This window comes from Benincasa hispida, chromosome 3, assembly GCF_027475165.1.
Source record: "Benincasa hispida cultivar pf3 chromosome 3, pf3_genome.v1.1, whole genome shotgun sequence".
NCBI lineage: Eukaryota > Viridiplantae > Streptophyta > Magnoliopsida > Cucurbitales > Cucurbitaceae > Benincasa > Benincasa hispida.
Window position 1 is genome coordinate 523187 of NC_143480.1, and position 27395 is coordinate 550581.

Consider the following 27395-nt stretch of genomic DNA (forward strand, 5'->3'; position numbering starts at 1 on the left):
AGAAAATAGGAAATATACGATTTCTTTTCCTAATAGGAGAAAATAATCCATTCCATAATTAATTATGATTGGTAATACTAGAATTGATCGAACTTCGACCGGCGGTTTATTGCAGGCACGGCGAGTCGGTAGTCGACATCGGCACTTCAAATTCCCTGCTCGTCTGAACTTCCGCCTCGAAAGTCCACCGCTTCAAAACTCTTCCGCTGTAATATATACTTGGAATCGCTGCTTCCACCACCACCTTCTGTAAAGTCATGCCACCAGGTTCTATTTTTTGCTTTCAGCTGTTATTCTATTTCATTCATTCCACTCTCTCATCGATGCCAATTTTTGCTCTCTATACTTCCATTGCAGATCTACCTGGCTATTACTATGATGCCCAGAAGAACAGGTATTTCGCTCTCAAAGGCCCATTACCTGGTTCTTCTCGTACTTCTTCCTCCTCCTCTTCAGCCCCTCATCATAAACGAGTTTCCAAGTCCACTCCGGTAAGTATTACTCTACGTCCGGATTTTACCAATTTCAATTTTTTCGGGTTAGGGTTGATGCTTTTCTATCCGCAATCTGCTTCCCACGAAGTTTCCGAACTTAGTTGTTTTATTAAAAGGGGCTAAATCTGATTCAAGCAAAGACGCTATCTGACTTCTCTATCACACGAAGTACCTAAATTTTGCGGTTTCTTAATAGTCGTGAATGTTCCCTCGATGATTAGGTTTCGTTGTGCTGCCTCAAATCCGGTTAGAGTCAGTTTCCTCTTGGAGAGCTTTTTGGGGGAAAAAACTATATTGCTTCTGGAGGCAGTCTTGGGCTTTGAAATTAATATTTTCAAAAAGCTCATTATTTAGCAATTGCGATTTTTCCCCATCTGAATTGTCAAACACGTTCTCAAGTGACTAGCACTCAAAATACAATGAAATAAAGTTAAACAAAATAAAGCATTACAACTATTACGGCCAAATACAACCAATAAGAGAAGACAACTCTAATCAATCTCAAGCTAGAAACCAAAAAAGCAACAAATCTTGAAAGGCTCGAAGTATTCTTCCGGAGTGAAACCCATCAAAGTAAACAGACACCGCAAGAAGACAAAACAATTGAGGAAAAGCTTCTAAAAAGCCCAACCAAACTGGAAACTGCTGATCTTAAACGAGCTATCAAAAACCCACTGAAAATGAAGAATGGAGAAGTAATGCCCAAAACTGTAGCACCCAGTAAAGGTTTCAAAGGAAACTTCAATCGAGAAACTTTTGATGACACAAAGCTGAAGAAGAATAACAAATCAACTTAAATTCAAACCCCAAATCTTCAGTTAAAACTTAATTTGTGGTGACAGAGGCCTGATTTCTTTCATCTGTAAACCACACACCTCAATTAAGGAATGAAATTTAGAAAGAATTGAGGAAGGAATTAAGGGATACTTAACGCTGATGCAACTGAAAGTAATGCCTTATCTGAAACCTTACTATCATCAATTGAGAAGAGATTATCAAAAGCTTATGCGAGAGAGTCTTCGACAGCAAGATCATCTAACTGAATATCAACTAACTGCCCTTCAACCTCCTCCCTTCAACCTCCTCCCTGCTCATACTTACCTCAAATGCAAAATCGGAAAGCCCATTTTGGTTGAGTGGAGGTAGATGCCTTATTAGTGGAAGATGACAAAATTCCTTTGTAAAGCACAACATTTCATCTTGGAGGCGTGAATTTTGGATAAGTGTATGAACCTGAAGGAAGTGGAAGAGGCTGAGAAAGCTTTGAAGGAAACTTGAACTCAAATATTCCAAATCAACTTTTGCCCTCTTTTATTTTTCTTTGTGATAAAAAAGTAATAGGATTCATCACATTCAGCTTTAAATTTTTTTAAAATTGGAAGAAGAAATATGATTTTTCACGTAACTAGTTGATGTAACATAATCAGTAGTTGTTTTGTAATTTTCAATTGAATGGTTCATTTTTTTTTGGTTTACAAGAGGTTCATCCATTAGTCCCATGTATGATGTAAATAGGGGGTTAATCTTTTGTTCTGTTGTTCTCTCTCTCTCTCTCTCTCTTTTTGAATAATAATAAACATTCTTTTGAGGAACCTTGGAGATTATTCCTTCGGTGCTTGGTTGTATCAAATCCTAGTTATTAGGATGTAGGTTACTCCATTAATTCCTTGTGGGGAGGATTTCGAGTACTATGGTAGTATGGAAAATTCTCCATTTATTGTTTGCCATCATGTTTTTAAAAATAAAGTGGAGTCTAATGACATTAGTTTGGGTCCACTAACATTAAGTGTGAAACCCACTAATATTTATGAAAACTAATAAGTGTGAACAAAGGGAGTATGGTGCTTCCGTAGGGTTTTTTTTTTTTTTTTAATAATAACTACTTTCGTTGAGGAAAAAAATGAAAGAATACAAGAGCATCCAAAAAACCAAGTTCACAAAAAGGGAGCCCTATGTTATTAGCTTCCTTTTTGATCTATAATAATTATTCTTTGATGATTCTTGGAAGTTTTTTCCTGCGATGCTTGGTTGGATTATCAATTAACACTTATATGCATTCCACGTGTTGTAAAAGTTTGAAAATAATTAAAACCGGTAAAAGTATAAAAATTATCAAACCCAACCAATACAAAAAACAAGAAGAAAACCTGGTTTTAAAATTGTATGAATAATATAATTTTACAACCACCTAAGGACAGGTAGATGAGAAGGCCTCTTCCAAACAAAACTAATGAGTAACAACCTCTGAATCTTGAAGAATGAGGGCAAGGTGACAATTGGGAAGCGATTGCCTCTTTTTCTCATTGTGAGGCCTTTTCTGGAGGTTTGGAGCGGTATCCCATTTCAAATTGAAACACGAGGGAGTTGGAAGCTTCTTTCTCTTTTGAGGAGATTAGAGGGTGGTCTTTGGTTTTGAGAGAAACAATGCTTGGTCCAAATGGTCTTACGGGCTTTCTCTAGGATAATTGGGATGGCTTGAAGAGGACCGTTGGAATGTCTTTAAGGAGTTCTGTGAGACATTTGTAACAAAAAACAGTTTTATGAGAGAGAGATCCTTGATGATTCTTTGAGGAAAATCATTGTTAGTATCATTCCTAAAAAGTAGAGAGGGAGAAAAGTGAAGGAGTTTAGACCTTTATTACTAGCAAGCAATTAATGGATCTTGTTCTTATCACTAATGTTGTTGTTGAGGAGCATAGAAAGGGTTTATCTTCAAAATCTATTTTGAAAAGGTTTATGGATGTAGATTGGGACTTCCATGATAGTGTGCTCTAGAATAAGGGTTTTGGTCTTAAGTGGAGATTTTGAATTTTTATTGCATCAAGACTATTAACTTCTTCATTCTTATTAATGGTAGATCGAGAGGTAGGAGTCTGACTTCTAGTGGGCTTAGATAGAAGACCCTTTTCTCCATTTTCCTTATGGTTGGTTGTGGATATCCTTAACATAATGATTTTGTGGGGGATGGGTAAAGGTGTGGTTGAGGGTTATCGAATAGGCAAGGATAGTTTCCACATCTCCTACTTGCAATTCACAAATGAGACTATCTTTTTTTGCTTTGACAAAGAGGACTCCTTTATTAATCTAAATTGAATTTTTTCTGTTTTAAGTTTGTTTTGGTGGTTGAAGAATAAACGAGGGAAGGTTAGGATCCCATTCTATTCATTTTTCCATATTTTGTTTGTTCCTCAACTCCCTTTTCCCACTCTGATTGTCTCTATGTTCTCTTCTCTCTGGTAGGTTCTAAGAAGGTTAAGGTGTTTGTGTGATAGGTTTCACATGAAGGAGTGAATACCTTGGATTATGTCTAAGGAATTCTTCCTTTGTTTTGTTTTGTAATGGTGTCTCTTCTCTACTGGAGGCATGAGGAGGACCTTGAACATTTGTTGTGGAATTGCCAGTTTCCTTAGTTTCTTTGGGATTGATTTACATATCGGGGGAGGTGACTAGGTTTAATGCCTCTTTTGGACTTCAGTCATCGAGTCTTTTTATGAGCTGTAACTATTATCTTGGTCCAGTTCTTTTGCATTGGAGTCTTTTTCTACAATTAGTTATGAGCTTCTTTTGTTCAAGCTTTTTTTTCAATGCTCTTGTATTCTTTCAATTTTTTTCTAATGGAAGCATGTTGTTGTTGTTGTTGTTATTATTATTATTATTATTTTTAACTTTGAGACACGTTCGATTATTGGTATTAACCGTGACTTGGTGAAGGTGTCTCATTGTACTTCCTTGCTGGGTTATGCGGTGGGTTAGTCTCCCTCCTATCATTTGGGGCTTCCTCTTCGGCCTAGTTCTAGATGTTTGGAGTTGTGTAACCTTGTCTTGGAAAAGATTAAAAATTCTCTTTCCTCATGGAAGAGAGCTTTTTCTTTAAGGGGGGAAAGTCAACCCTCATCTAAGCCGTTTAGACTTTTGAGTACTCGTTTCCTCTCTATGTTTAAGCTTACCCTCTTTTTCTGGTGGGGAGGGGTTGAGGATGGTGGGGCCTCACCACTTAGTGAGTTGGGAAGTTGTGTCAAAACCTTTGGACCTTGGGGGTTTGGTTCTTGGCAATCTGGTTCTGATTGATTCTTATCTTCAGTTGTTGTGGTTGCTATTCGAGTTTGCTTTGGAACTAAGCTTTGGTTTGATGGGTCCTTTTTGTTTCTTGGCTGTTTCTTTTATTTGAATTTGCTTTAAGATCTTGTCCGTTTTCTGGTTTTATTTTTTCTTTCAATCTCTTTGGAAGTTTGTATCCATTGAACATTTTCCTTTTCACTATATCAATGTGAAGTTGTTTCTTGTTTTAGAAAAATAATAAAATAAATAGATTCTTTAGAGATTTAGAGAGATTTTGGAGGAGCTTTGGCGTTGGCTAGGTTAACACTTCTTTGTGGGTGTTGGTTTTTAAGGATTTTTGTAACTATATGCTAGGTCTTAATTTCACGGATTGAAAGCCTCCTTTGTGTTAGTTTCCAAGGACTTTTGTAATTACACGTTAGGTATTACCTTTTTGTAGATTGAAGCCCCCTTTTTATAGTTAGTTGGTTGGTTCCTTTCATTAGAGCTTGTGTGTGTTAGATTTTAAAAGTTGAGATAATATCATTAAAGAAAATAGTTAATACAATTCATTGTGTAATTAGTAAAAAAATGTTAAAATATGTATTAGATAGTAAAATTAGAATAAAATATTAAAGTAAGGGCAAAACAGGAAATTAAAAGTTTCTTATCCTTCAGTCATTTTTTTTGATACGTATGGATTATAAATTTTTTATGGACTCTAATTACTATGCTATTGTTTTCACTTTAGAGATTTAGAGAGATTTTGGAGGAGCTTTGGCGTTGGCTAGGTTAACACTTCTTTGTGGGTGTTGGTTTTCAAGGATTTTTGTAACTATATGCTAGGTCTTAATTTCACGGATTGAAAGCCTCCATTGTGTTAGTTTCCAAGGACTTTTGTAGTTACACGTTAGGTATTATCTTTTTGTAGATTGAAGCCCCCTTTGTATAGTTAGTTGGTTGGCTTCTTTCATTAGAGCATGTGTGTGTTAGATTTTAAAGTTGAGATAATATCATAAAAGAAAATAGGTAATACAATTCATTGTGTAATTAGTAAAAAAAAATGTTAAAATATGTATTAGATAGTAAAATTAGAATAAAATATTAAAGTAAGGGCAAAACAGGAAATTAAAAGTTTCCTTATCCTTCAGTCATTTTTTTTGATACGTATGGATTATAAATTTTTTATGGACTCTAATTACTATGCTATTGTTTTCACTTCCTTGGGATATATCATATACGCTCTGAGGACTATTGCATTTTACATGGTTGGTAACCTGACATTTCATGAGAGTCTGCGGTGCTGTCATGTGACAGTGTTGCCCTCACTATAGAAATTATTTTTGTCATATTTAGGTACTTGATATTGATACTTGAAGGAAAATCTTTTTTCTATACAGACAGTCAATTCCTGTTCGAAGGCTGACTTAAGAACCGTGAAGCTGATTCAAGCCAGGGAGTTATATGGTGATGTCATTGCTTCCGGTAAAGGAAAGTGTAACTTCAAGGAGAAATTCCAAAATTTACTGGCATCTAAACCAGTGGTATGTTATTTATCAGAGACAATCCTAAAGTTGGAAGCATTTGTTCTAATTTCACTTTAAATAAAATGTTGAATTTGGGTTTAATATATTAGTTGAATTATTTTATTAATGTTTGTTTTGTGGTGGAAGCCATATAAGAAAGAAGGTTAGTTAAAGCGTTAAGAGAAAGAAAGCTGTTAATTTTGGACATTATATTCCTTTTAAGAATTGCTGAAAATGATTTTTGGGAGATGAGATTCTGGCATTTGCTTCCTTCCTGATGCATATGCATTCAGATTTTCTCACATTTCGTTACTCTTTTTACATTATTATTATTTTTAAGAAGAAACTACTTCTCGTTGATATAATGAAAAGGAAGAAATGTTCAAGGGTTACAAACTACCGAAGGACTAAGGAGCGATAATAAAATAAACAAAATAGAAAATCAGGAGCTTAGAAACAAATGCAAGCAAATGAAGACCAACCAAGAAACAATAAACTTATACCGAACAATGGATTGTCCAAAATCGTTGGCTTAAGACAATTACTGATTGAAGCTCAAAGTGAAAGGTCTTTCTCCTCTCTACTCTCAAGAATCAATGGAACAAGCTAGTGGTCTCAACCCCTGTTTGTGTTCTTTGATTGAAGCACAAACTAACCTTTGCGTCTTGCTTGCTTTTTTTTTTTTTGGGATAAAAAACTTAATTTCCTTCAGTTAATGCTCCTTTAATACCCCCCTTGCACTAAGGCTCAAATGCTACAGTATTGAAAAGAAAGGTCCTAGATTCTGAATTCCTCCCCAGGACTCCTTTCAGGACAATTCTAAGTCAGTACCTACGAAATCTTGTCTTGAGCCTTGATGATACAAATGTTTCCGATGGATTTAGGGATCCCATGAAGTCTAACAATTTCTTTAAAGAAGAGGTTTGCAATATTTAGGGCATTGGCTGTTTTTTTGCATGGTATGAGATGGGCCATTTTGCTAAATCTATCTACTACAACAAAGATAGAGTCAGAACCTCTTTAGGTTCGAGGTAGTCCTAGGATGAAGTCCATGGACAAATGTTGCCAAATATTAGTAGGAATTGGAAGGGGAATGTGGAGTCCAGAATTTTGAGTGTTTGGAAATTCGACATGTATAACAGTGTTTGACAAAATTGTAGACATATTTTCTTCATTTGGGCCAACAGAAACATCCGGATAAAGATATGTAAGTTTTATCTCTTCCTACATGACCTGAGAGGCCATGAGAATGAGCTTCCTTAATGATTGCCTCTCTTAGGGAGCCTTGTGGTATGCATAATTGATTACCATGAAAGAAGAATCCATCTAATATATGGAAAACTCTAGGGGGATTAATGGAGGAACATGCTGTCCAAATAGTTCCAGTCATTATCTTGCTCATAGCATTCAGGTAGGTGATCAAAAGCTATTATGGAACCTTCCAATAGAGTTAGAAGGTTGGATTTTCTGCTTAAGGCATCAACTACTTTATTAGTCTTGCCTGAGGTGTGTTTATGACAAATTCAAATTTTTATATGAAGGATATCCACCTAGCATGCATTCTAATGTTGATGTGTTTTTGGAAGTGAATGAATTTTAAAGAGTAGTGATCAGTGAGGAGAACAAATTCCTTTCCTACTAAATAGTGTTCCAATTGGTGCAAAGCTCTCACTAAGGCATATAATTCTTGTTCATAGGTGATCCATTTTTGTCTAGCTAAGCTTAGTTTTTCACTAAAGAACTCTGTGGATGGGATTCTTGTGAGAGGACTGCACCTATACCTATACCACTAGCATCAACAGAGACTTCAAAGATTTTATTAAAATCCGGTAAGGTTAGCACAGACGGATGAGCTAGTTTATTTTAAAGTGTCCTAAAACTATCTAGGGTATTTTTATCCCAAACAAATTTACCTTTTTTGAGGCAGTTCGTTAATGGGGCTGCAATAGTGCTGAAGTTTTTTTTATGAATTTTCTATTGAAAGATGCAAGACCAAGGAAAGATTGAACCTGTTTAACCATTGAGGGAATTGGCCAATCGGTAATAGCTTTAACTTTTGAGGAGTCAGCTTGAATGCCTCGATCATTGATGATAAAACCTAGAAAAGAGATGCTGTAACATAGAAAAGCACACTTTTTAAGGTTTATATACTATGTAATGGTGGCAAGAATAGAGAATACTTCCATTAAATGTGAGAGGTGATCATCTACGGTCTTGCTATCCATGAGGATGTCGTCAAAGTAGACAACCACAAACTTATTCAATAAAGGATGAAAGATTTGATTCATAAGCTGCATGAATGTGCTGGTGCATTGAATAGCCCAAACGGCATTACCAACCATTCAAATAATCCTTCATTGATTTTAAATGCTGTTTTCCATTCATCACCAGGCCGTATTCGAATTTGGTGATAGCCGCTGATTAGGTCTATCTTAGAAAAGACTGTTGAACTGGCCAATTGGTCTGACAAATCTGAAATTCTAGGTATTGGAAATCGGTACTTGACTGTAAATCTATTAATGGCATGACTATCAACACAAAGTCTCCATGAACCATCTTTTTTAGGAGCTAAAAGAGCAGGTACTGCACATGGGCTAAGACTCGGTTGAATGTGTTTTTTCTGAAGAAGTTCCTCGATTATGTTTTGGAGAGCTTTGTATTCATTTGGGCTCATTTTATAGTGAGGTAAGTGAGGCAAGACCGAGCCAGGTATTAGGTCGATATGGTGTTGTATTGCTTGAAGGGGGGGTAGGTCATTAGGAGTTCGGGTGAGTGAAGGATAAGCCTCTAGCTGTCCACAGTGTTATCCAGCAGTTCCTCAGGGCTGTTTTTAACAATGATTGCCATAGTGATTGCCTCTGGAAAGAAGCATTGTGCATATTTCACTTACTAGCATTTCACCTCCTTTTTGATCCATCCAACCTTGTAGGGGCTAGGGTGATGTCCGTTTTTAGTTTAAGGGTTTGCACTAGTTTCTTGGACACCATATTGTCGGTGCTCCCACTATCCATGATGATGTTACAAATCTCTTTTGATTGTGCATCGAGTTCGAAATAACTCATGTCTTTGGGGATTTGTTGCCGTGGATGGTGTTAGCAAAATTTTTTGGATGACACATGATAGTGCTTCTCCCTCATTGGCCCCCGCATAAGTAATATTGTCAGCAACCTCTTCTTCGTCATAATCATCTTCTTCTTGGTCTTCTTGATCTTCTTGGATTGTAAGAGTTCGCCTTTGTGGGCAATTATTGGAGAGATGTCCGATTTGGCCACACCTAAAACATTTTCTCAAGTTTGGCTAATTATAAGGATTATTTTTTGAGTTAGAAGAAGGATTACTCCCTTTTTGTTCCATTTCTGCCCTAGCCATTGTTTTGTTTGCCTTGAGCCGAGACATTTTGGTTGGAAGCCTTGATTGCATCTTGTTGAACCTTCCTTGGTTGTGATGATGAGGACTTATCCCAAGTGGGTGTCTTTCCAGGCCAACGCTTTTGCCGGAGAGTTTCATCTTCTTCCACTGTTGTGGCATAAGAAACAGCCTCTGCCGCACTAGCCAATGGTTGAAGATGCAACTTTTCTTTGATATCATACCACAACCCATTTATATAGCGAGCAATCTGTTGGTCCTCACTTTCGACTAGGGTGTTGCGAGCATTAAGTCAATGGAATTCTTCAGTGTATTGTTCAACATTTCGTGTACCTTGCTTGCAATGTTGGAATTCGTTGTAGAGAAGTCTTTCATAATTGGCCGGCAAAAATTGCTTCTTCTAAGAAACCCTTTCTTCCTAAGATTAATAAGAAAAAAAAATAATGTTTTTTTAGCACTTTATAACTTGGAAAGATCTTCCTGAACTGGGGACCAAAATAAAAAAAAATTTAATCTTCTGGATATGAATCTTTGATTTAAACATCATCCAATGGGTTATGAACATCCAATTCCACGCTACTCAGACTTGAATCTGACTCATTATTGGAATCATTTGTAGAAAAATATTTAGGGAAGAAAATTCATCGATGCTACTTACCTTTTGGATAAACTGGTAGGCTTGGGCTATGTTAAATAATTAAATCTTGCTAGGTAAGTTTTGTAAGATAATTATTGTTTGTTCCAATTGAGACCCTTCAGAAGTTATAAGACCCCTTTTGCCTTCTTCTAGGTATCTTGTAAGATAATTCATCATGTCATTTTTTAATTCTTTTGCTAAACCATTGATCCTTCATAATTTTTTTGTAACATATATCCTACGTAGAAGATGTTTCTGTTTCTTTATTCTAACAAGTTGGACATTATTTTAGATCCTTTGATGCTAATTGTGGTCTTACTTCTCCATGCAGGTTTGGAAATACCGGGGAACGGATACAATGGGGGATAGTGCTTTGCAAGAAACATCCATTAACGTGGACACCCTAGAGGGTAAAAGGGAATCTTCTGTTCTATTGACGGGCAATATAAGTGGCTCCTTGAGGTATTTATGGAGTTTCTCAACTGTTTGAATGCATTTGTGCTTAGACAATGCAATAGGGTAGAAACCTGAAAGGTCGATTTTTATTAAATGGGTAGGAATGCAATAGAGTTCAATCTTGGCTAAATGGCTGTTGCATTTCTCTCTTGAGCTTGTTTCCCTTTGGCATAGAATTATTGTTAGCAAGCATGGCCCTCACCCCTTTGATTGGTCACCGTTATCACTTGTCTTCTCTTAAACATTGTTTCATTCTTGACTTTTAGTGCAATCGGGGAGCTCAATCTCTTTCTCGTTTGGTTTCCGTCGTTCGTTGATCAAGGTTATATCTATATTGTCTTTGACAAGAGAGTTTGATTTTAAGCTTTGGAAAAAGGATGTCCATGTTTGGAGTCTCATCCCTTTAGAGAGTTTCTCTTGTAAGTTCTTCTTTAGGCACTCGTTGGATCCCTCTCTCGCTAGTGAGTCAGTCTTTGATGTTTCTGGAGGATTAAGATTCCAATAAAAGTGAAGTTCTTCTCCTGGCAAGCTTTACTTGGGGAGGTGAACACCTCGGATCAACTTTCAAGAACGCTGCCTTCGTTAGTGTAATAGGATTAAAGTAAATTATGGTATCTTGGTCAAATCCTTAATTGATTAGGACCATGATTAGTTTCCTTGGTTTATTAAGATTAGGATTAATTTCTTCGATTAATTAGGATTAGGACTAATTTGCTTTCCAATTCTCTATAATTAGTTTCTTCGAAGCATAATGCAAATTAAAAGAGCTATATAGACGTAAAGGCAAAACAGGGTCACTAGTCCTTTGCTTTGGGAAATGAAAATAGAGTTTGCAATCCTCTACATCGCTGGGAAAAGTTTTTGATATTTCAAATTCTCACTGTTCTTATTTGGTTTGCGAAACTTATGAAGTTCTGTCGGAAGATTTTACTAACCCATGGGTGATTTTTCGTTTGTTTGTACAATGATTGAAAGGCGATTTCTACTGTATTGGAGTCTCAATTCAAGACAAAAGTTTTCATTAACCCCCTTTTCGCTGATAAAGTGTTGATCAAATTGGATTATGGTAATTTAGATCAATTTATTAAATCCCTTGGGAAATGGAAGACGTGGAATTGGAAATTCACCATTGGCCAATATCTATGCAAGGCTTCGGGGGGGTTGGATTTCCGTTAAGAATCTCCCTTTAAATTGATATTGAAGTTCTTTTGAAGTCATTGGAGCTTACCTCGATTGAGGGGTTAGCAGTATTGCATTTGAAACTCTTAACTCGATCGATTTTTAGGGGCTAAAATCTAAGTTCCCAGGAAGTTTTGTGCCTACAACTTTAGAAATTAAATGTCTCAAAAAAAAAAAAAAATCTACAGAAATTAAAGCAGATTAAAGGAACATTATTTTACATATTGGAGATAATCTTGGATCCTCCCAGCATTGTTGACGGTGATTTATTTGTAAGTGATTTTTCCAACTCATTAGAACTACTTCGGTTTAGGTGATGGAAGATGAAGGTATTGATCCTTGTATACAAAGCTCTAAGATCACTTTTTATGAATCAATTTATGCGTTCAACTATATTAGTTAAAGATCAGATTAAAGGGAACATTTTCTTACATCTTGGAGACATTGAAGTCATGGATTCTCCCATTATTGTTCACGGTGATTAATTGTAAGTGATTTTCCAACTCATTAGATTTACTTTGGTTGAGACAGATGATAGGAGATGAAGGTATTGATCCTTGTATTCAAGGCTTTTAGATCATGGAGGATTCTGTTGATGGTATTTCCTCATGGAAGTAGCTTTCTAAGTTGGAAAAACAGGGCTTGCAAGACTGTAAAAAATATAGCTAAAGGAGTTTTGAACAAACAAGAAATGTGTCGATTGCCATTTGCCTAGTTCTCCATCAAGTTGATCAAGTCTGAGCACAAACTTGGTTCCTTTGGATGAAGCTTTAAAGAAGAAAGAGAGCGAAAGTTAAGCTGATTGGTGTGCCTATTAAAGATGATTGTGAAAGGCCACTAATGCTTCGTTGGCTTTGCTTGAACAACTTTCTAAAACTCCTTTGCAAATATTGAAGAGCTCGCTTCATCGTTGCGAAGAAATCGTCGTCATAAGAAGTTTATGTGTAGGAGACCGTTGGAGGAGAGCACCATTGATAGCGGTAGTTAGGGTCCAATAGTGAAAGCAGCTACAATGACGATGGCGGCGGCAGGGGTTTTGAAAAATTAGAGTTTTTTTTTTTTATTTTGATGGCCTTGATACAATAAAATTTCTAAATTTCTATATGTTATGCGTATAGATACAATTAACTAGTCATTATCCTAAAAAGAAAAGAAAAAACAATTAATTAGTCACTATCCTAAAGGAAAATGAAAAAGAAATGCTGTATCGTAATACAAACTTAAAAGACCTAAAAGATTAAGGAGATAATTTCCTAAATTAAATAATTGCAAAACCACCTTAAGTTAATAATTTACAAGAGACCTTTATGTCTTATGAATTAATTAGCACCACATTACCATTCAATGCTTTGGATGGTCTATATTGTGTCCAAATGCTATTTTTGATATTTTGGGTTCCTTATTGGTGGTTCATCTTTTTGGTGGTACTAAGAAGAAGATTTGGTTGGCCCTGCTGCGTGCTTTCTTTTGCACTTTGTGGGGTGAAAGAAATGGAAGACTTTTTCACGACACTTTTTCCACTTTTAATAGATTTATGGAGTTGGTTTTGTTTATTGTTTTTTCTTGGTACAAAACAAAGCATCCTTTCAATCACTGTAGTTTATCTTTTCTTCGTCAGCTTTCTATAATCACCTTTAGTTGTTTGGGGTTTTCCCTTGATTTCTTTTATCAATGAAATGTTTTTTTGGTATTCAATGCTTTGAATTTTTTACTCGTGCAGTTTTTTTGAAGTTGGAGAGGGTAATCAACATATTGGGCGTGGAGTAAACTGTTGTCCAGAACTTGTTTGGCCATCGGCTGGAGAAAATCAAATGGTTGGAGAAGTTCCTGGAGATGTTTGGCAACTTTCTGGTGCTTCATTGCAAATGTCGTCAAACATATCTTGTATAAAGTTGTTTAAGAAGCGCTTTCCTTTGGTGCATGATGATGTTTCAGATATTCAACATGCACTGTATCCTTTCATTTTCTAGAATTCTTTTCCGCTATTCTGCTTCCCTTGGCCCCATCTTTTTTTTTTTTTTTTTTTTTTGGGGGGGGGGGGGGTGATGAATTGAATGTCTTTATTTTCTCTTTTGATGCCTTGACTTGAGGAACCAGAATAAGTACATTGGGATCCGACACATCTGGTGGATCAGTTTATATTCTTAATCTTGTTGAACCGTTGGATTTTAATCGAACCATTCCTGTCATTAGACGAAGGATACATGAGGTTGCTTCTTTCAATTGTTCCATCTGGACAGCTGATTGTCAATCTTGTGGAGGTAGAGCTGTGATCGGTATGTTTCTTTTGTTCTCTGGATTCTTATTTCTCACGTTGAATCCTTAACAAATGTACCATGTTCTAGTATTTGAGAGTTCTCCTGTGCTTGCTTCCCATATTTTTTACCATGAGGTCCAACAGATCCCTTGTATGTTCCATGTTACATGTGATATTTGTTTGTTCTGTTTGTTGACGTTATAATGTTTAAGTAACACTTCTACACTATGGAGATGCATGCTACTGGTCATTTATTTCCATTTGTGGAGTTTGGCTGGAAAGAAATCAAATAATCTTCCATGAAAAGAACCTCCCTTGGATCGATCAATTCCAATCAGATTGTTTGAAGGCTTCTTCATAGTGTTCATTTTCCAAGCCTGCTGTAGCCTAGGTGGCTAAGGAGGGAAATCTCCAAGAAGTCTAAACTCAAATCTTTATTAATGATCCAATTTCCCAAATATGTGGAGAGATGTCTATTTAGAGGAAATATTTAAAAAAAAGGACCTATTTAGGGGGAATATTACTCAAAAGATAGTAAATATGAAATTAACCTAGTTAACCACTATTTCTCCTTACATTAAAGCTGTTTGCAGGATTCTTAGATATATGAGCTTCTGTTGGCCTTTGGTTTCAAATTCTTTTGTAGAGTGCTGACGTGCTAATATCCCTTTGGTTTCCAATAGGGAGGCGACCGATGTGGCCTCTCTTCTTGTGTTGCTTGAGGGCCATACTTTTAGGCGTGGGAGACGAGATGTGAGGGTTTGGAGGCCCAATCCTTTGGTGGAGCTCTCTTGTTAGTCCTTTCTTCATTGCCTTGTGGATCCCTCTCTCTTAGGTGAGTTGTCAGGAAGCTCCCCTCTCTTGTTGGGTCGTTCTATTGTATTCTTTGTCTGAAGATGGAGGAAGATCTGGATCATATTCTTTGACAGTGCGATTTTGCAAGTTCGGTTTCAGAACGCTTTTTCTAGACATTTGGCTTTTTGTTGGTTTGTTGGAGGGATGTTAGTACTATGATCGAGGAGTTCCTCCTCAATCCGCCTTGTGGGGAGAAGGAGCGCTTTTTGTGTGTAGCTGGGGTGTATGCAATTTTGTGGGTTTTGTGGAGTGAGAGGAATGGTAGGATTTTTCGAGGGGTGAACAAAGACCCTAGTGAAGTTTGATCCCTTGTCTACTTTCATGTTTCTTTGTGGGCTTCGGTTTCAAAGACCTTTTGTAACTATTCTATAGGTGTGATTTTGCATAGTTAGAACCCCTTTCTGAAGGGGGTGGTGCTTTTATGGGCTACTCTGTTACAGATACTTTGGTTCCCTTTGGTTCCCACTTGATCATCCTCAACTTTGGTTACGGATACTTTTTTTTTCCCAAAAAAGATATTTTTCCTTTTCCAACTTTTTTTTTCTTCTCTAAAATGACATTCTAAGAGTACAAAGGCGAGCTAGCACATATTTCATTTCAACTATTCTCATGGGACAATATTGATTGGAGTCTTGAGATATTACATAATGTTGTACCCTCCATAATTGTGTACTCTGTATTTTTGGAGAATGGATTTCTTATTATTTAATTAGGCAAATGATACATATATATAGGTGAGTGAGAAATCCTAATATAGGATATACAAAATTACGATGAAGGACGACTGTACATATTAGTTTAAATATATATTATAGCACTCCCCCTTAAGCTGGAGCAAATATGTCAATCATGCCAACTTGTTGCATAGATAGCTTATTCTTACTCTGTTTACAGCTTTGATAAAGATATCTCCCAATTGTTCTCCAGTCTTCACATATCCTGTAGATATTAACCCTTCTTGTATTTTTCTCGCGAACTAAGTAACAATCCGCTTCAATATGGTTAGTTCATTCATGAAACACTGGGTTGGATGCAATGTGAAGTCAGCTTGATTATCACACCATAATTTAGCTAGCATGGTAATGCTGAAGCCCATTTCAGATAAAAGTTGGTATCCACACTATTTCACACATAGATTGTGCCATAGCTCTATATTTTGACTCAGTACTGGAATGTGAAACTACATTCTGTTTCTTACTTTTCCACGACACTAAGTATCCTCCTACAATAACATAATATCTAAAGGTCGATCTTCTATCCTCTCGAGATCCAACCCAATCAGCATCTGAAAAACATTCAACCCTTGTATGACCATGATCTTTATTTAAGATCCCACGTCCAGGTGCAACTTTTAGATAACATAGAATTTGTTCTACTGTAGCCCAATAATCCATTGTAGGAGAAGACATAAACTGACTCATAATACTCACAGAATAGGCAATAAATGGTCGTGTCACTGTTAAATAGTTCAACTTTCCAACTAATCTTGATATCTCTTACGGTCTTTAAATAATTCTCCTCTAGCAAGTTGCAAATTTGGTCTCATTGGAGTACTAGATGGTATGACTCCTAGTTTTCCAGTCTCAGACAACAAATCAATTACATATTTCCATTGTGACAAATAAATACCTTTCTTGCTTCTCATTACTTCAATACCCAAGAAATACTTCAATTGTCCCAAATCTTTAGTATGAAATTGACCCTGAAAGAAAATCTTGAGAGAAGTACTTGATATATCATTTCTAGTGATAACAATATCATCAACATACACAACAAGCAAAGTAATACCATTGTCAGATCGTTGATAGAATACAACATGATCAGAAGTACTCTTCTTCATACCAAAACATTCAAGTGCTTGACTAAACTTACCAAACCATGCACGAGGATTTTGTTTGAATCCATACAAAGATTTTCGAAGGTGACACACCTTATCACTCTCCCCTGAGCAACAAACCCAGGTGGTTGCTCCATATAAACTTCTTCCTGAAGATCACTATACAGAAAAGCATTCTTAATGTCGAGTTGATGCGAAGGCCAATTATGAGTAGCAGTCATGGACAGAAATAATCGAATGGAAATTAATTTAGCAACGGGAGAAAAAGTATTAGAATAATCAGTTCCAAAGATTTGGGCATAACCTTTGACAACAAGATGAGCTTTCAACCGAGCCACAGTTCCGTTAGGATTGGCCTTTATAGCAAACACCAATTTACATCCAATAGTCTTCTTTTCTGTTGGATGCGAGACTAAATCCCAAGTACCATTATCATCCAAAACAATCATCTCCTCAATCATTGCACTATGCCACCCAGAATGAGATAAAGCTTCATGAACCTAGAGTGAGGAATAGGGATGGAATCAAGAGATGTAATAAAGGAATAGGTGGGCGAAGACAACCGGTTATACGAAACAAACAAAGAAATAGGATAAGTACAAAATGCGTTTACCTTTTCAAAAGGCAATGGATATATCATTACTCTTCCGGATTAGATGTTGAAGAAGCCATATGTGTAGGACGTGTCTGAAGGTCACTGTGGAGGATGCTTGGAGCAGTGTTTTCAAAGCGCAAGGTGCACCTCAAGGCGAAAAGTCCCTTGATTGCCTCAAGGCGAGAGGCGACGCGTGAGCAAAGCTTGGCGCAATGAATGAATGAATGAATAAATAAATAATATATGTAGAATATGAATATAATAATAATAAGAAACAAACTATCAGATTAATTTTATCGGAAGGAAAATTAAAATATAATTATAATTAATAATATATAAATTATAAGATGAATTGAGAGGAAAAATATATAATATCCCTCATCCCACTCACCGAATATATAACATGCCAAAACTAAGATGGTTATAAGTTATTAGAAAACAACTCAAAATAAACATCTTGATCCACTCAGACCCACTAAGTATGACTCCACTAACCGACTGAATTTTTTTCTTTCAAAACTTGCTACAAGGTTCAAGAAATCAACATGAAAATTATAATACCTTTACACAACCCAAAAAATCAGTATCAAAAGGAAAAACGAAACCCAGACAGCCACACAACTCTTGAACTCGAAGCAGCCGCAAAAAGCAAGAGAACAAAATTGATGATTTGATGAAGCTATTCACAAAAGGTGACGCCTATAGAGAAGCCTTGAAGGAGAAACGAAATCGTGAAGGAGAAGTAGAAATGTGAGGAGTGGATGTTCGATGAATTAGAAGAGATCGAGTTTTTTTTTTTTTTTTAAATATAAATATTAAGACAATATATTTAGGTGCGTGCCTTTGACAAAGCCAAAAGCACACCGAGGCGCCAAAAGGCGATTGCCTCTTTGAAGAGGCTCACGTAAGCATCCCAAGAGGCGCAAATGCCCTTGGGCGCCTCGCCTCTTGCTTTAGGTGTGCGCCCAGGGTCGCCTCAACAACACTTGCTTAGAGTAAACTCGATTGGCAAGTGGGCAAGAAGGAAGAATGCAAAAGGTGGAGTCGGAGATGATGTGGAAGAGGTAATCTCACAGATAAAAGGATCATCCTCCTCCCTTTTACAATGACTTGACGGTGAGGGACTAAAAAGGCATATCTTCAAAGAACGTAACAACAAGAGAGACAAGATACCTATTAAGCATTGGACAATAACAACGATAATCCTTTTGAACATGCAAATAGCCTAAGAAAATGCATTTCAAAGATTTCGGATCTAATTTGGTATGTGGATGAATATCCTGAGCAAAACAAAACAACCAAGATTTTAGGGGCAATAGGAAACAAAGATTTCGTAGGAAAAAGAGTACGATGGGGAATCTCTCCATTGAAGACAGAGGAAGACATTCTATTAATCAAGAAGCAAGCAGTGAACATTGCATAAACCCAAAATTGCTTTGGAACATGCATTTGAAAGGATAAGGCGCAGGCTGTTTGAAGGAGGTGTATACTTTCTCTTTTCAGCAACTCCATTTTGAGATGGAGTGTCTGTGCAAGAGGATTGATGAATGATGCCATGATCACATAAGTAAGATCCAAGTACATGAGAGAAATATTCACTGGCATTATCAGTGCGCAAGGTTTTGATAGACATTAAATTGTCTTCAAATTTCAGCATGCAAAGCGCAAAAATGAGACAATAACTTAGAACGGGTTTTCATTAAATATAACCTAGTCATAGGAGAATAATCGTCAACAAAAGTGACAATGTAATGAAAACCTATTTGGAACACGATTGGACAAGGACCCCAAATATCAGAATGAACTAACTCAAATAGAGCATTGGCTCGTTTATGAACTCTAGGACTAAAACTAAGACAATGGAATTTAACAAACTGACACGAATCACAATTCAAAGACGACAAAAAACGAAATTCTGGATAAAGTTTCTTCAACACGGATAAAGAAGGATGACCCAGACGACAATGAATTGCAACCGGGGATGTAACTCTAGAGCATGCTACAATTTTTGGTATTTTGTGGTAAAAAATGTAAAGGCCTCCCGACTCATGTCCTCTACCCATAATCTTCTTCGTCATATGATCTTGAAACAAGTAATAACCAGAAAAAACGAGACACAACAGTTAAGGTCGTGTAAGTCGGCTAATAAAAATTAAATTGAAAGACAATTGAGGAAAATGTAATACAAAGGATAAAGAAAAAGATGGGGTGAGAGGAATGGTGTCGGATCCAAGAACAGAGGAGGTGGATCCATCTACCAAAGTGACAGATGGGGATGGGGCAGGGGACAAAGGTGTAGAAAATAAATTAGAATGACTTGTCATATGAGCGGTACCTGAGTCTATGACCCACTTGGTAGATAATGCAAGAAGACATTTTGAATTGCCTATCTCAGCAATGGTGGTAATAGGGTTCGATGAAGAAGATGCTAGCAAGGATTCTTGATATACTTGAAATTTAGCAAAGTCGTCAGCAGAGATGGTAATAGATATTTCAGCCATACCATTGGTGGAAGCTATCTGAGCATGCTGAGATCATTGGCCTTATACAACAATTTTCGACAATCATGTTTTAGATGTACTAGCTTTGAGAATATGATTTTCAATTATCATAACTAGGCTTATGAAAATTGTTGGTCATCCCTGGAGTAACTCGAGAGTTATTATTCTTGCTTATAAGAGCACTACTAGGTTCAGAAACAGACGAACCAGATTGAGAACTCTCAGTACAAAGAATACGATTGAAGACCTCCTCTAATGATGAAATTTCAAAATCAGAAAGAATCTGTATTTTAGCCATCCCAAATTTAGATGAAAATCTATTAAAAAATATCATAACAACCATATTTTCTTGTTAAGCTTGTTGAACTTTAACATCTGGGCTAAAAAGTAATAATAAGGCAAGTTCGGCAGTTGTCTTCTTAAGCCTCTTAAAGTAGCTTGTAAAAGATTTTGCTTTTTGTTCGGCTCGAAAGAATTGCATACAAACTTCAAACATTCAATGAGCGTATTCTTTTCCCGAGTACAAAAATTCTAAGAACTCTAGGAGTTCCTTCACAGAATTACAATGATCTACTAAACCAACAACCTCACTCTCAATGGAATTCTTAATCTGAAGATAAAGTCGATCGTCATCACGAAGTCCAACCCTTTTTCTTATCATCTTGTGGTGGAGTCTCAGTCACATGATCATTCATATCAGTGTTAAGTAAATAAAACTGAATCGTGCCACGTCAATCATAGTAATTAGCTCCATTTAACTTATGTTTTGTTATCTTTGATGCTAAGGGAATTACATTAGATACGATCATATGCTTCATCTCATCCATTAAGAACTAACACACGATCCCACTGGCAGAACGGAACAAATCAGAATCGAAAGCAAGGTAAATCAAAGAGCAAAACAACTCCAAATTAGAACTGTCACAAACCCTAGGAACGAAAGGGTATTTTCTAAACAGCCTCGCACTCGAGTGGATGTTGATAGAACCAAAGGCATGGTTGGACTGGAAAAGACAACCTGAGACAAACCCAACCAACAGAATCGGAAAATAAGACTACACGCGCTGGCGCGTGGTGGTGGAGCAGAACCAATCTGGCGACATGTATACCTCACACGCGGATGTTTCTTACGAATGACGAAGACGTGAGGCGGACGGCGGTAACGCTCCTGAGGTGGGCGGTGTCGACAAACGGCCACTCGAAGTTGATGACCCAAACTCAAACCCTAACCTTGTGAGAACGAAGCCGTCAAACGAATGTTCTAAACCCTAAACGAATATGTCTCTGATACCATGTACTCTGTTCTTTTGGAGAATGAATTTCTTATTATTTCATTAGACAAAAGATACATACATATAGGTGAGTGAGAAATCCTAATCTAGGATATACGAAATTATGATAAAGGATGACTATACATATTAATTTAAATATATATTATAACAATTGCTAGTAATCAAATGGATTGTGTTGCTAGCAAAAGAATAATTGATTCTATTCTTTTTACTAATAAAACAATGAAAATAGTAAATACAAATACAAAAGAACTAGGCCGTAAAGGCAAAAACATTCCAAACTAAGCATAAATTCTGGATAGCCATAAGAACAAAGAGAGAGAACACCAAATAATTGTTTCTTTTTTCTTTTTTGAAAAGGATACAAAACTTTTCATTAAAGTAATGAAAAAAGGCTAATGTTCAAAATAAAAAAAAAAAAAAACAAAAACTGTAAATGCAAATACAAAAGAACTATGCTGTAAAAGCAAAGAGACATTTCAAACTAAGCATAAATTCTGGAAGTCATCAAATAATTGATTCTATTCTAATAGCTAATTTGAAGTTTTTCAACGACTGAAGAATGGCAAATAGGTAAGGGTGGTTGTTATACGGTGGATTGAGATTTTTTGTTGCAGTGATTGGGAAAAAAAGGTTCAGTCCTAAATAGATCAAGTGAATTTTTGAGTGTGTGACTGGAACCATAGCTTCCATCTTCTGGAAGTATTAACCAAAAACAGGTGAAAATTTTCTTGTGTAGCTCTTTGTTACCTGGTTTAAATACCTAGAACGAGGTGCCAGTTGGATTCCTAGGCCTTCAGACCTGTCCCCATGTCTTGTTGCTTATGTTTTGAATCGTGTATTTCTAGGATGTCTTTCCTTGTGCATATATGGCAAGTCTTTTGGGAGCCTTACATAAAAACATCACCTTCTTTATCTCCTCACTGTATATGATTATTCTTATTGGCCACTTGCTGAAGTCAAAAGCTAAAATCATTTGGCTCAATGAGCTGAGGTGCATTCTGTGTGAAATGAATGTGGTTGGAGAGGAATTGAACGTCCGAAGATGTTGATTATGTTGATAATAACGTTTCTTGGAAGAATATATCTATGTCTCCTCTCCATGGACGCTGGTTCTTGGACAACCCCTGGAGAGTTTAGCAGATTGATGAAAAATTTTTTTTACCCCTTCTTAGACTGTTACACAAGCCTTTTCCTTAACTGTGATCTCTCTTTGATTCATACCGATTCAAGGAACTTTTCTTTTCTGATGCTCCTTTGGTTTTGTGGGCTTTTTCTTAGTTTTATCCAATCCATCCATGAAATTGCTTCACCAAATGTGTGTATATTCAGCTGGGACAATGTGTTTGTATGCATGCACGTGGATTAAATTAAGAAACATTTTTATCCCCATAGGACGAAATTGGATATTGTAAATGCCTGTATAAACAAAGAGCTGATGCATACATTTGTTCTTTTAAGGAAAGAAGACTTTGGTGAGTAAAAACAATCATCTATCAATTTCCATGTAGTACAGGCCAGGTTCCAAAATATTTTTAAAAAGGTAGGGGCATGGTTTGAAGCTTAGTGAATTTTAGCATACCCAACCATTGTCATTAAGGTTTTAAAAGCACAGTGGAGGGTGTGAATGAGGCCTTATACTTCATCTCCAACTAAATTTTTCTTTGCCATAATGTGACTTTTTAATTGGAACTAGATTTTGTTGCCAATGACCAACTTATAGTCCTCAATCATGATTCACAATATTAATCTTGAATTTTTGTACAGGATCATGAACTTGATTGAGGAGATATGGGAGAGTCTGGATCTCTCTCTCTCTCTCTCTCTCTCTCTAGCTGTCTAGTCTCTAGCCCATGTTTTGTTAAGTACTTAACATCATGCATCTCTTTGGTTTCTGCAGGAACGGACATGGGAGCTGCTTCAGTTGATATGGGAACTGGCAGGATATCATGGATCTTACATGGTAAAAGTGACATTTTTGCGCTACAACTCATTCATTCGGTAATTCACTTTGTTTTGGTGTGTGTGCGTATGCATATGTTTTAAGCTTGTTTCATCTCTGATTACTATTTGCATATGTAACTTATATCTCATATTTGAGTGACTTATTATAACTGCATAGCTCTTGTTACTATGTGAAACAATTTTGTATCTTTCTGCGCAATGGTGTGAATAATTTTCACCTACTATAACATTGAGGCTTTGGCTCAAATGTACAATTTGTGTGACTGGACTATGTGCTTTGTATCAGTTGTCTGCTACAATAGTTAACTACTGCTATATTACTTTGATAGTTAAGGTAGATATTTTGAGCTTTAAGTCTTGAATTGATGAAATCTTCTCCATCTGTTTTATTGGGAGAGGGGAGGTTCCTGTGGCATACTGGAATTTGTGCACTTTTGTGGAGCCTCAAACTATTATCCAACTTATTATTAAGCTTTTGCCTGTCATTTGCACTGTTATCGGGTCTTATTTTTGCCTTAAACCTTAAACCTTATTTCAAGACTTAAACCTTCTCCGTCCACTTTATTGGGAGTCTTGTTTTTGCCTGTCATTTGCACTGTTATTCAACTTATTGTTAAGCTTCATAAATTTCACAAGTCTTTAGAGACTTGCAGAAAGTCAGCTGTTTTATACAGGAGTTTTTCCAAGTGTCGACGTTGAAGAAAAATAATCACTTCTTTTTGGTTCCATAGAGTTTTTTACAGTAAAAAGGCTGGGAACTAGCATTCTATACCTTTGCTTGTCTGATGTTGAACTGTATTTTATATTAATCTACTGGACAACCTGTTGCAGGAAAATGTTGTCCTGTGTGGACTTAGAAATGGCATGATTGTAACAATTGATACTCGTGAAAGACAGGAAGTAGTCAACAGACTTTTAAGGCATCGAATTCCTTACTTGCCTGTAGATCGAAGAAACTCTGGAACGTCCTCTCAGCAATGGTATAAGGTAAATGCGATGTTTTTTTATTGGTGAAATAAATAATAAAACTTATGAGGTTTTGTCTAATGATTTTGAATACTGTATGTTGTCTCGGTTGTTTTAATCCAGTCTTTATAGTGTCACTCGTCAGTTTAGTTATGCAATTTAATTTATGGTAACTACCTAAGTTAGATTTCAAATATCTAACAGTACAATTAGATAGATAGCCCTCAAGATTACTGGAGGTGTACCAAACCTTACCCACACCCCGGTAAAGGTATTAGATATATTGTATAATATGTTATCTACTAAAGACTACCTAAAATTTGAGAAAGTTTCTCAAAAGAATCTTGGAATGATGAATGTTGTCGACTCTGTTAACTTCTTTACAACTAAAACCATTAACAAAGTACCTGAACTTTATGGAACAAGAATTTAGGCAATAGTTTGAGATTGTTTAAAAGTTTAACATGCTGAAAATCAATTTAATTCCTATATATACTAGCAGTTTTCTGTCTAGCGTGAATCTCAGTTCGAAAATTCTATCAGTAATTTCAGTGGATTGCTGATGTTAGGTGGCTAACCCCTCCCCCAAAATTTCCGTTTTATTCATATTTAGCAAGTCATTGCACACATGATCTATGCAACCTTCTTGGAGGTGTGCTTTTAAGTTTTGATTACTTTTGCCATGCAGCTCACTGGGAACATTTTTCCTTCTTGTACGGTTAAGATGCCTTCATCCATATCGAGGTTGGTTATTTCAATTCATAATAATTCTAGTGTTTCTTTTGTATAATTTTAAATGTTTAACAATTCTTCCCATCTGCTAGCTTGGTGTCGCTCCAGTTTGACGACCGATACTTTTTGGCAAGCTCCATGGATGGATCGGTTAGTACTTTCTTCCTTTAATTGTGTGATTAGAAGTGGTAAAGAAAAATACGCTTGTGCAACTGAATACTGTCTCATCGAAATAGTACATAGAATATCGTTGAAGGTTTATTTTGATAGAGCTGTGAGTTAAAATATGACGGATGATAATACTCGAGGAAGGGAAATTATAAACTATAGACAATGCGAGGGGTTTGGGTCTCTTCCCTTAATACTAGCCCACATTCTACCATCGCTCCTTGTCTTTTTGAAAGTTGTCAATACTCTTTGTGGTCTTGATTCGATGGATAGAGGTAGTATTCTCGGCCTCTTCAGCAAATCGTTTTTTTATTATAAAGTTTCTCCTTTGACAGTAACGAGAATAGAAATTGCTCTCCCCAAAAGTCTCTTTGTTCCATGTTTTAATCAGTAGCTTTAATCTTCTTGTTTTATGTCGAAAAGATGAAAGCTATGGCCATGCCAGCTTGAATAGGACTTATTGTCTCCATTCATCCACAAGAGTAGTGAAAGAGTGATGTTGAAGCACATATTTTCGACCGCCAATCTCGTATGTCCTCTTCCCATAATTAAACAAGATACTCCTTGTGTCCTTCACGTGAAGTTTCCGTCAGTTGCATAACCTCCCTACTCATTGGCTTATCTGTCCTCCTAGGCTTCTAGCATTGATAAAATACATTGGGGGCTTGTTTTTCCTGACGCATTTATGTGTATTGTGTAGTTGTCATTTACACATTTTAAATTCTTTGCCTGCCGGATTCATATTTCTACAGGTAAGACTTTATGATCATCGCCTGATCCAGAGAGGTGCCGTACAAACCTATGATGGGCATGCAAATTCACATACTCGTATACAGCTTGGAGTTGATCCCACTGAGACGTTTGTCGCGTCCGGTACTTCATTTTAGTGCATGCTCAATTTCTTTATATTCAGAAGTCTTGGAGTTCCTGGTTACTTGAGCTTGTACTAAATATATATTCTGGTTTTAGGTGGAGAAGACCAAAACTTTCGTCTATGGAATATCAAGTCTGGAAAACTGATCTTTGAGGATAAGTTTGTTGACGCTGTCCCCTCAACCATATGCTGGCGAAGGACTAGAAGTAATTATCGTTCTTTATTGTTTCTTTCTTATTCATGGGCTTCTTCTGCTATAATTTTTTCTACTGAACTCCTAGGATTTCCAAGAGGGCAGGATGGATACCTAGGCTGTGAAGATCATAGTTCGGGAGCATGGCTTGGGTCACACGGAGGACTTCATTATGTGAGCTGGCCAAGGACATAAGTGAACATGAACTTGCACGAGGATTTCTGGCCAACTTTCCAAAATTATGATACTTTAACCTTCAAAGAAGTTTTGCTTTTACGTAGATATGATTCAGATAGGAATGAAGCCACTCAGCGAGAAAGTTCACCGGTAGCCTTTTTAAAAAAATTATATATATATATATTGTAAAGTCGTCAGCGATTCAATTGTTTAATATTCTTCTTTTGTAGTATTTAATACAAGAACCAGACATTTGTTGATGTAAAATAGTACCAGGTTCAAGAATCTATATTTAGGGGTCTATTTTGGTTGGGAAGAATTCTATTTGTATATTTATTCATTTCAGTGAAATGTCTTCTCTGTTTCCTTAAAAAAAATATAGTCAGGGAAAAAATAATAAATTGGTGAGATGTTTTCGGTTGAGGGTTGTTCAAGGTAAGGTCAAAAGTCCATGGGTGGGTTTAAGCCCAAAAGAATATTGGGAATAGGCATAGGGAACATAAAATCTCAGTGACTTGAAGTTTGGGTTGACTAGCCAAGTCGGTGAATATTAACAATCAATAAATAAATGAGTTGAGGGTGGACCGACATGCTACAAATTTGAGGATCTAAAATCAATATTAAAATCATAGATACAAGAGTTGTATTGTTTGATTCAAATTGTAACAGGGAGAAATCGATATAGTTTGTTTGGATTGTAAATCGTATTACTGTATGATTTTTGATTTTGAATTGTGCAAATTGTCCACTAATCAAATTGTCCGATTCACGGAAAGTAAGAAATGTAGGGGAAAAAACTAAGATTGTAAAATACCTTGTAGACGATTGCGGCTCAAGACGAAAGACATTATTGTTGCTGGCCATTACGAGAAGGGGGAAAATGGATTTACAGTCAATATAATGGACAAAACAAGATGAAGATGAAGATGCACGAAGAAAGAGGAGAAATGAAAACGAAAATACATGCCTTGATACTTGTGGCTTTTAAAATTATTTAATATCGTTAACCTAATTAAAATTCTAAATATAGAAGTTACTTCAGTTAAAATAATATTTAGATCATGTTTATCTCGTAAATATAATCCATCAATGATAATTTGAAAAGTAGATCCTATTTGATTATGTTTGTTTTTTATCATCGTAATTATTATGTGGCACTTATACCTTATTTTTTACTATTTTCTGCATTTTTGTTATGTTTCTGTATGAAAGTAAATGACAAGGAAAATTCTAAATAAAACTTCTGAAAATATTTACAAATAATAATAAAATATTACAGTCTATCTG

General features: G+C 36.3%; 1 protein-coding gene across 1 annotated transcript; it reads left to right on the plus strand.

Moving 5' to 3' along the window:
• Positions 1-26427, plus strand: LOC120069787 (Transducin/WD40 repeat-like superfamily protein). The gene is made up of 13 exons (XM_039021598.2): positions 1-267; positions 358-491; positions 5933-6076; positions 10393-10523; positions 13417-13647; positions 13794-13972; positions 22934-23034; positions 23830-23985; positions 24653-24708; positions 24789-24846; positions 25617-25737; positions 25834-25944; positions 26020-26427. The coding sequence occupies exons 1-13, from the start codon at positions 258-260 to the stop codon at positions 26124-26126; spliced, it is 1539 nt and encodes a 512-aa protein (XP_038877526.1). The 5' UTR covers positions 1-257; the 3' UTR covers positions 26127-26427.
• Positions 26428-27395: the final 968 nt, after the last annotated feature.

Excerpts from the sequence above, each read along its gene's own strand:
- LOC120069787 (XM_039021598.2), top strand. Across the intron at positions 13,648-13,793 it reads TCAGATATTCAACATGCACT|AATAAGTACATTGGGATCCG; the intron begins GTATCCTTTCAT and ends TTGAGGAACCAG. Across the intron at positions 24,709-24,788 it reads ATGCCTTCATCCATATCGAG|CTTGGTGTCGCTCCAGTTTG; the intron begins GTTGGTTATTTC and ends CCCATCTGCTAG.